Here is a 10,496-nt window from a genome sequence, read left to right on the forward strand (position 1 = left end):
AAGAGTGTGAGCTGAGCCCATCTGTGCTGAGGCAGTGTGTGGTTCGGGAGGAAACAAGGCATGATGTGACACTTTTCATTTCCTCACTTCTGTCGTCTTCAGCAAGACGTTCTGTCCCACACCTCCTTGAAGGAGAGATGCTCCTTAGCTATTCAGTAACAAATAGGGATAACAGGACACCAGCCATTTGCATCATGTCCTCAGCGAGACCTGCAATTCTGAAGAAAATCCCCAAAAACCGAATGAGGACTTTTTGCAGCCTGCCCTCCCCAGCTAATTTCAAGCCTCCTCTACTGAATGGTCTGTATCATAACTTCATCCTCTCCTATCTGGCTATCTGCTGCCTGTGCTGTCCCACGAGCAGGCGGGGTGCTGAAACATAGTGAAGAACCTGTTTCATCCAAGCATATGAATTCATTTTTATATTCCAGTATCTTGTGTGCTGCAAGGCACTGGGCTGAGTGTCTGCGAAGCAATTGCACCTGCAAACTGGACTGGAGCTGAGTCAGTATGTCTGGTTATTTAGGCTCGTGCGCTGGAGCTGCCTCTGTCTCTCACCCAGTGGCATGAAGTATTAGCAGGACAATGCCTGGCAGAAAACCAAGACGCATAGGTACTATCCTTGAGAGATGGATGGTTGTCCCCATTGTCCATGGGGAGCAAGAGCGAGCTGTGCCTTCCCCTCGGGTTGTGCAGGGGAAGGTGCCCATGGCCTCTCCCAGTTTTCCCACTGGAACGGGAGCTGGCCCGGCCCTTTCTTTAGAGTCAGTAAAGCATTGGCCTCCATTGCCTGTGCTGGCACTGGAGCACCTGGTGGTGCCAAGAAATACGGAGCAAAGAAAGGATCATCACATGGAGTGGCAAGGTTTTCCTGCCCTGAAATTGCAGTGGGACACTCTGCAGAGCTGTGGATCTGTCTGTGCATCCACCTCACAAATGCCTCCGTAGCACCTTGACCATGGTCATTGTGCTCTTCTTCCGCTGCTGTTGTTTTTCCGTCTGTTTGTTCACGGAGAAGCAAATGAATGTTCATCCTCTGCGTAGCCCAGTGCGGGGAGGAAGGACCTTATGTTGATTTTTGTGTAAAATATGCCCATCTGTTAGAATATTGTGTTTAAAAGAAGAAAAAAAAAAAAAGGCCATTTGCTGAACTGAAATACCTGCCCATGCCTTTGTCCAGGGATGGTTTCCTTTCCCATTTCTCTTGGCCAAAAATCACACAGTTGCTCGAGGCAGAAATAGTGACTTGTTGCAAGAAATGCATCTGGTTAATGAATTCATATGGAGTATCGTTAAACATCTGGTGAATGCTGTTAGACAGAATTTTTGCATGTTAGTGTTTTGATTTTTGTCCTCAGTGAAACTGTGTGTGTTGAAGGCATGATCTGCTCTTCAGGAGAACCCTGCTACTGAGTCTAATTTTTTCCCCACTGCCGAAATTCATGGAGATGGGCAATGCTGCCAGATCTGCAGTCTGCCATGTGCTATGAGTGTGGTGCATGGATTGGTTTGCCGGTTGGTCCTGAAGGTCTTTCTGGTGGGGATGACTTCCCTGCAGCTTGGTGCTGGGACCGCCTGGTTCTCTTTATTATGAGATCAGCTTAGGGTAAGACTGCTCCCTTGCTGGGGAGCCAGGCGTTCCTAGGCTAGAACAGATGGAAATCAGCTGCAATGGATTTCCTGTTTTTTATAATATCCACATTTCTACTGCAGGGAGTGGCGGTCCTGTGGGGAAGGAGGTATGTTGTGGCATGAGCAGGGCCATGTTCCAGAGCAGCAGCCTCTGGAAGAAGCTTCCTGGATTTTTCCTACCTAGTGAAGATTTGTTATCCTGGGTGAAAGGCTCCTAAAGCAGGTTGTGCTATGCTCCATCCATGGGCTGTCAGCACTGAGAACACCTCCAGCCCAAAGCTTGGGTGCTGACTGATGTGTAGTTGCTCTTAAATTGTAATTCCTTCATTGTGACAAAGGCTGGTGGCTTTTTAATCTGCTGGACTGGGGAAGGAGATGCATGGGGCTTCACAGGTGATATTTAAGCAATATTTTGCAAGACTGTGGTTAGTTGTTCCCCTTGGTCTGCCTGGCAACATTTTTAACCTTGCTGCCTTAATCTCTGCTCCATCAGAACAGTTGCTGTTGAGTTTTTCTTTCCTCCCTCAGAATCTGAGGGTTTTTTCATCTATCCTGGTGTTGCATAACTTCTCTCAGTGCAAAGCTCTGCGTCACTTCCCCCACCTTCTCCCAAAATGCAAAACTTGGTCATTTTTCTCAAAGCCAGGAATGCTTTGTAGGGAGCTGAACTCATCTACTTTGGCGGTGAGGAGTGGGATATCTCACTGTGTCTTTGGCTGTGCAAAGAGCACAGAGCTGCTCTAGCAAATAGCAAATCAGCAAGGGCTTATTTCCTCCTCCCTATCATTCTTGAAACATGGTTTTTCTTTTCAGTGGGAGTAATTTTTTTCATCTTTGAGTTGGTGTGTCCTTCTGAACCCTCTTCCCAGGCTCTCTGTGGAGTTAGCACTTGGAGCTCTCCAAGGAAGCAAGCAGTGTATTATCCATCACAGGAACCTGGCACCTTTTGGATGTAATTCACTTGCAAAGCATTAAAGATTTTCTCAGTCATGCTTCAATGTCAGTAGCAGGATAGCTTTTTGTTCTTCTTCACCCCCGCTGCCTGCACTCTTTCTCTGATGACAAGTATCTGGGGAAATTTGTTTTTGTGAAACACTTGACATATAGCATGACTTTCCTGTCCTAGCAGTTCATGGCAGAGAGCCTTTAAGTTCCTCTAGTAATGTAACTTTTTTTTTCCTTTTTCTTTTCTTTGTGGCTTGTCACAGTTGCTGACCCTCGTCAGTAGAAGGAGAGGAAGGGGAAGACTGGAAGTGAACTTAAAATGTGGTATTTTTCAGTTTGCTCATCACTTTATTCACTGGATGAGCAGTGACAAACTGATTAAACACTGATCCTTTAGTGTAGGGAGCTGATGGAGAATAGAGGTGCTGTGGATCTTTCAGCAGTGGGGATGAAGAAGTAAATGCAGATTAATTTCTCCTGGAGGTGTGCTGGAATTGCATCTCTCCCAAAGCAATTTGGTCTTTGCAGTTATTCTGAATGTGGCTAGAAAATAAAAAGTTGATAGCTGGAGCAGTCTGCATCAGCTGGGAGTGGAGCAGGTAGCACAGGGGTTGCAGGACCCTGGTTCTGCCCCTCTTCTGTACCGCGATGGAGCTCAGGTACTGGGAAGGTGGTGGGGGGATCCCTGACTGGCAGGTACCCTAGGGATGCTGAGGTGCTCTAGTCTTGGGGCAGGAGAGACCTGATGCCTCCAACCTTGGGACTGAGCTGCTGCTCTTGCAAGATCTGCTGCGGGGCAGGGAAAGGGGAAAGGAGGTGTGGATGGCAGGGACCCACAGGCATCTCTCCTTGGGGCTTCAGCATCTGCACCACCAGGTGGGTTTTGGCAGTATTACCCTGGAGAAACATCTCTTCCTTTAAAAAGTGATGCATCTTAGAAATGAGAGGCTGTTGTTTGCTTTTAAATCTGTTCTTCCAGTTTGTACTGGTCACTGGCTAGCTGTAGAGAGAGTGGCTTTCTAATCAAACGTATCAGATCATGTACCATGGAGAGGGAGTTAATCTTCAGGAACCCTCCCTGGTGCGTGTCTCCTCTGCCTGCCTGCTCAGCTGAAGGCAGCTTTTAGCTCTTCTAAAAGAGCATCTCGGAACCGGCTTTTCATCTGCTACTGAAAGGCCTTACATCCTCCTGCTTAACATTTTGGAGGGATATTTTGTTACTAAAAACAAGAGCATTGTAGGCTGGGATGAGTGGTCCACAGGAGGTAACCTCTGCACTGCCCTCTTTTCGAGCACTGTCATGAGGTGAACTGGCTCCTGTCTATATAGATTGGGCAGCACTCTAAAACTGGCAGCTATGTTTCCTTTTGATGCTCTGACCATATTCCTGGAAGAAATCTGCAAGAATCTGCTTGAAAATGAAGTTGAGGTGATTAACACAGCTGTTTGGGTAGGCTCATCCCAGCAGGGCCAGGAGGTACTTCTCTAAGACCAGTAATTTCCACCTCAAAAATTTCTCCTGAAAAATGCTGCACAGTGGTAACATTTCAACAATTTTTTTTCTTAGTATAAATCTATAAATGCTGCTACATTCAGTAGCCAGGAGCTGTTAGTTCCTGATTTTTTTTTTGTTTGTTTGATCCTTATTGTCTACTGAAACAGAGCCTGGCTTTGTTCTGAGCAGTTGGTAGGAAGCAGATTATACCTATATATATGTGTATATTCACACACATACACTTATTTTTTAATGTCTGTATATATATATATATATATATATATGTGTGTGTGTGTATGGGGGAGTGGGAGAGGAAAATGCACAAGAAGAGTTCTACTCTTGCCAGAATGCTGTCAGATGTGAAGTTACTTTGCAGGACGGTGCCTGCCTTCTTCACTTGCATGCTACAAACCTGTGTGCAGCCTTTGCATAAAATATAGTTGATTTTCTGATCCCTTGCAGTGGCAGCTGACTGATGCTCTCGTTTTGTCTCACAGGAGGAGCCAGCTCCCGTGGTGCAGGGCCGGAGGTCATCGCTCAGTGGGGTGTGCTACCTGACCATGGGTCTCCTCGTGCTGCTCCTGGGCTTGGTCTTTGCATCGATGTATGTGTACAGATACTTCTTCATCACCCAGGTAGGGGCGAGTTGGGAGGGACTGCTGGCTCTTCAGCTGGAGCAACCAGACAAGCTGCTTCAACCATTGAAAGAGATGGTGCTCTTGTTTACTGCTTTGCTGTGTGGTAACTCAGGAGCCGGTCCTTTGGGCACAGCAGATGGGGCATGCCTGAAGCAGTAGGCTCAGGCTCACCTCCGTCCTGACTGCCAGGAAGGTCCTTCTGGAAGTCCTTCTCTTTAGCTCCCTTGTCATTTTATCTTGCCTTTTTTTTTTTTTTAACTTCATAAAAATATCCTGCCAGCTCTACCTTGTACATCCAACATCGCTGCTGTCAGGGGTAAGCCCATTTGAAAGCGTGGCTTGTGTAGGGAGAGCCGGGGAGGTACAGGCAAGGCAAAGCAGCTTTTTGCAGTGGATTTTTTAGGCCCTGTCACAGCAAAACTCTAGGCGTAACAAAAATAGGTGCTGCTATTAATAACGCAAGCAGAGAAGTGAAAAGTAAGTGGGAGATGGTACAGAAGGTGAGCTCTTGACCTCCGTTAAATTCAGCACCTTTTCTTCCACGCACTCGTTGCAAAACCTGGCCCAGCTGGGGTGCTGGGCTGGCAGCCTTGTGGTGGGTCAGAGCGTAGGGATTAAAACAGGGCAGAGCTGCTTTTTAAGGAGGAAACTGGTGAGCTCTGTGGCTTGCTGAGTGTTCAGCCAAGAAACCCCAGAGCATCCATTTGTTCTGGAGCCCTCATTCTGCTGTGGAGTAGCTATTAGTGAATGAGTTCTCCTAGGACCACCGGCTGCCTTTGTCTGCAGCCAGCACTTATCCACTCAGCAATACAGTCTTTTTATACAATCCCTTGCTCCATAAATATTCTTGCTGTCAAATTAATTTGCAATCTCTATTTTAAAGTACCTCAATGTGTTATTAACCGTGCTCATTTATACCTGATCTGGAAACCTTGTGACAACTGTAGGGCTGCTCAGCCCTCCCACACAGCGCTGTGTTAGTGTGATGGTGCCTTATTGCAGAGTTTTTGCTGTAGATACTTCCTTATGAGAAGAAGCCCTTGGCACTGAGGGAACGTTATTGACCAGTGCTCAGTCTGTCACCCAGTCAATAACCTACCCTCAGCACATGCTGAACAGCACTGGGAAATGCCCACTGGTCCATTTGGGGCCACCCATTGTCACCCCCACTGCCTGCTTGCGATACCAAATGGCACCTTACATCCAATTACACGGCAAAGCCCATTAAGCATGGTCAGAGACTCTTTGGGGACCAGGGCAATGGGGCCTTGTCTCAGTCTCCAATGGTTGCAATTTGTCCCTGTGATCTTCATGCTTAGACTTCATCACTCTGTGTTAGCTCTTTTGCCCATAGCTTGTGCTTCTGGAGCCCTGGAGAGGAGCAGTTCCTGTTTTGCAGTGAGGCGAAGGTGCTTTGTTTTGGTCATTTGCCCTATTCAAGATACAAGTGCCTTTAGAAATGATACTCTGCTGGCCCCAAGCTTATGTGCCTTATGCAGAAAAATGCAGTTACTGGAAGCCGTGGCTATGGAGGGATGTGAACAGCTTGGTTGTGAAATTTAAAAGCCTACAGGCAGTCAGTTTATCTTTCTGAATTACTCCTTGTGAAATCCCACAGGGAATCCTTTATTCCCTTTGGACCTGGCTAGCAGGAACATGGTGAGTACACAAGGGTATTTTGCACTACCTTCATAAAGAAGGGCTTCTGGTAAAAAGGCTGAGCTTGAAATATTCTCCAGCATCTGTTTGAAAAGGGTGTTTTTACCCAATATGAGTATATTTCTTGTATGTTGTTAGTGGGGTGTATGAGTGTTGTACCTCTACCTGGATCTTGTCCCCACAGCTGCCCCGCGAGAGCGTGTTTCACTGCGGTGTCCTTTACGAAGACTCGCTGTATTCGCCATTCAAAGGGCAGCTGGAGTTGCATGAAGATGTCAAGATTTACATTGAGGAGAACTATGAGCAAATCAATGTCCCAGTGCCCCAGTTTGGAGGGAGTGACCCGGCAGATATCATCCACGATTTCCAGCGAGTAAGGAGCTCTTGGGGCCTTTGCGAGTGTAGCAGAGGGCTGAGCAGTGCTCATGGCCTGGTGCTGTCACTGTTGTCACGTGTGTGTGACAGTCTTGTTACTGAGCTGTCCTCCTTCCCAGGGCCCTCTCTGAGGTTTTCCAGCCTGCTTGTCTTGCTTGGTAAGGGGGTCCTTAGAGATGTTTGTTGCTTAAAACAGTTTCCTGTCTTTCCTGAATTCCCACTTTTCACCCATCTTCACAGCCACATTTCACTGCTGTGAAAATGAAAGGTTTTCACACAGAAGGTTCCGCTTAAATTTCAGAAGGAACTTCTTTGCAGTGAGGGTGACGGAGCACTGGAACCAGGCTGCCCAGGGAGGTTGTGGAGTCTCCTTCTCTGGAGACATTCAAAACCCACCTGGACACCTTCCTGTGTGATCTCATTTAGGTTCCTGCTCCGGCAGGGGGTTGGACTAGATGATCTTTCGAGGTCCCTTCCAATCCCCAACATTCTGCGATTCTGTGATTGCGATAGGCTCAATTCCTTAATTTCTGTGCTTGGAATGCAGGGTCTGACAGCTTATCATGACATAACGCTGGATAAGTGCTACGTCATCGAGCTGAACACCACTATTGTGATGCCTCCTCGCAACCTGTGGGAGCTACTGGTTAACGTGAAGGTACAGCTGCAATCCTGCTTATTTTATGTGCTTTTCTGGAGTTGGCTCCTGGGTGCCAGCTAGAAGCTTGTGGGAAACCAAAACTACTGTGTTAGTGGAAGTAAGACTTGGCCCTAACAGAGCTGAGTCTTTACATAGATCGAAGGCTTCAGAGGGTTTAGCTTAAATACTAGTTTTGCAGACACCGCAGTAACACTGGCATGGTGGATCAACCTGACCAGGGTGAGACAGAGAAGTAGCAGATTCCTTCCCTCTGGTGTTTACTGATAGTAGGAATCAAGGAAAAAAAAAATAAATTCCCTCCTTTCACCCTTGCCGTGGTTACTGCTGTGGTTTGCCGTTAGCAGAGCTCTCGGTGTCCCATGGGGAGTACCAGGCTGTCAGCTTCCACCCTTTGCGGGGGTGGAATCTGAGCTGCCCTCCCCATTGTGCTGAGGGCTGCAACACCGGACTTGAGCTAATGCAGTTTTGCTCACAGCAGGCATAAATTAGGTTTAGTACCAGCAGGTTTGTTCAGTTGAGAAGTCTGTGCTGCTATTGCAGTGACTGAAAACAGTCTTCTTAAAATAGACTACTATTTAATCCTAACAGCAGGAAAAAACACCAGGATTTTTAAGAGTGCAGAAAATGCATATCTATCTCAGTCTTTTGCAGGTAAAGCAAAGCACTGAGCTTGGGTCTCTTACTTCCTTCTGTGAGGGTCTATTTAAAAGAAAAGAAAAAAAAAATCTCTTACTCTTTCTTAAATTCCCTTTATTCACTTGCTGCTGCATGCAGTGTGTTGAACTCTGTAGGGGTTAAGCTCAGAGGCAAAAGGTTTTTCCTTGAGAGATGCCTGATCTCCAGTCCTTCTCAAACTCCCTGTTTGTTCCTAGCAGTCCTCACAATTTCATGCACTGTGACTGTCTGGCAAATGTGCTGGGAGCCCTGCTGAGGTACAACACACTTTTACTTACAACTTACTCCACACCAGCCACAGCTTATGACTGTGGCAGGGGACCAGTCCTGGGGACAGAGGAAAAAGGAAAAGGCAGGATTGCACAAACTGACAGCAGACCCCCAGAAAAGAATTGAGAGATTGGGAATGCTGGTCACATCCTAAAATAAGAGATATAAAATCACAGTCAATGAAAATGATGCTTTCTCTTCATCAGAAATTGAACTAAAATGTGGATAAAAAGACAATTAAAATAGTCTTTACATGTTTGATTTTTTAAAGAGAGTACAAAGCAGATGTGGGTTTAAATAACTTTCTGATTAATGACATGGGTAAGTGTCCAATCTGTCTATGGAGGTTTTAATATGCACTTTAGAAACATGGTTTTTAAGTGTTTAGTTTGGTCTTGAGCTCAGAAAAGGTTTTTTATTGTAAGGACAGAAGTGGTGGAATGGGTAGTGGGAGGTTGTGCTGCCTCCTTGAAATCCTTATAGGTTTTCAAGACCAGACTGGATAAAGCCCTGAGGAAGCTGGTCTGACCTCGTAGCTGCCCCTTCTTCGAGGAGGAGGTGTGACCATAGATCTCCTGAGGTGTCTGTCCAGCTGAATTATCCCGTGAGCCTGTGATCCTCGTGTCCACAGGCACAGCCTTGCTGGTGGCTTGTGTCAGGCAGAGAGGGCAGATTTCTCCCTGCTGTGGGGGACCTTCATTACCTGATGAATTGACCCCCTTCTCTGAAGTGCTTCTAGTTTGGGTGCTGGATGAGCCGTGTTGGTCCTTGGACTTGGAGACTTTTCGTTTGCACCTCTTGTTCCTCCTTTTCCCTTCTCCACTTCTCTGAATCCAGTCAAGTTTCTAATGAATGAGACTAGTTCCCAGACTAATTTTGAAAATCTTCAGTGGCTTCAGTCCTGTTTCTAGGAGCAAACCTCAGTCCAGCAAATAACATTAGCAGCTTGCACCAGCAGACTGTGGCAGCACAGGGAATGAGTGAACCTCCTTTGCCCTTTCCTCCCTGGCCAGCCTGGTGCCAGGGTGCCCCTTTGCAGTGTGGCTTCTGTGTGCCTTCTGCCTGCTTTGCAATCCCTGGTGTGTGTGGGCACGGCTGTGCCAGACCCCACTCAGGTCTTGGCCCTGCAGTCACAGTGTATGTGTTACCAGGCCTCTTGGATCTGATTTTTCACCTGTGAATGGCAGCTATGCTACTTCTTGCAGACTTTATTATATATAGGTCTAATGGTTTAATGAACAGGGCTGCATAAGTGTCTGAGAGAAAAGGATGGAAGGATGCTCCTCCCATGCAGCAGCAGGAAGTTGGAGATGACCCAGTTAAATGGGGGATGATCCACATCTTTTGCAGAACCCAAGACGCTCAGTGCTCTAGTTTTCTTAAAACTCTCGGCGCAGAATTGAAGGTATCATGCTTGTTGCACAGTCCTGCAGTGGAGGAGCAATGATTCCTGACTACTTCAGCTGCCACAGCTATTTAAACCTAAAACAGTGAAGAAACTGGATTGTGTGCATGTGTGTGTCTCTAAGCCCTATCTCCATGTCAAGGATATGGCAGATCCTGAGCCCCGGCCCCAGGTGTAACATGGCAACTCCTGACAGTAACTGCACATATCACATGGCCTCTCCTGCACTCTCCCACTGAGAACCAATAATTGAATTTCTTGCAGAACTGTTGTGTTAGTGTAGTACAAACTTCCACTAATAGTCTGGTCCTCCAGCATTAAAAGAAAGCTTTGTCGATCCAGTAGGCTATACCAGCCCAGCAGCACAGCACTAAGTTAAGACAGTGTGTTTCCAGGTACATCTCTATGGACATAACCAGTCCTGTGGTGGAAATTGAAGAGGTGACATTTGAAGTTGTGCTGCTGTTGTTTGCTTTCTCCCCTGATTATATTTACATTGGCCCTAGGCCGGTTCTTTTATTTCTTTGACTCTTCTTAAGTGAAAGAGACCAGAAGTGAGTCTTTGCTGCATGACCTAGTTCACATCTAGTCTTCTCAGAGGTGGCCCCCAGCCCAAGCTGTACTTATAACACAGCTGCTTATTGCCACAGTCGTGCCCAGACAGCTGTGAGATGGCCTGAGCACCCAGGGATCAGCTTGCAGAGAGTCCCCATTGCCGAGCAGATCTCTCTCCTGCAGGGA

At 47.0% G+C, this 10,496-nt stretch overlaps 1 protein-coding gene across 1 annotated transcript in view; it reads left to right on the forward strand.

The window, feature by feature from the left end:
- The first annotated feature begins 4,575 nt into the window (after window positions 1-4,575).
- The window catches only part of ITM2C (integral membrane protein 2C), an 8,631-nt gene continuing 2,710 nt past the window's right edge, over window positions 4,576-10,496 (forward strand). The window contains exons 1-3 of the mRNA XM_010167516.2: window positions 4,576-4,707; window positions 6,554-6,742; window positions 7,292-7,402. Of these exons, the coding sequence (XP_010165818.1) occupies window positions 4,633-4,707; window positions 6,554-6,742; window positions 7,292-7,402 (375 nt within the window). The 5' untranslated portion in view covers window positions 4,576-4,632. The remainder of the gene's footprint in view (window positions 4,708-6,553; window positions 6,743-7,291; window positions 7,403-10,496) is intronic.

This window comes from Antrostomus carolinensis, unplaced genomic scaffold, assembly GCF_000700745.2.
Source record: "Antrostomus carolinensis isolate BGI_N321 unplaced genomic scaffold, ASM70074v2 scaffold6075, whole genome shotgun sequence".
Lineage (NCBI taxonomy): Eukaryota > Metazoa > Chordata > Aves > Caprimulgiformes > Caprimulgidae > Antrostomus > Antrostomus carolinensis.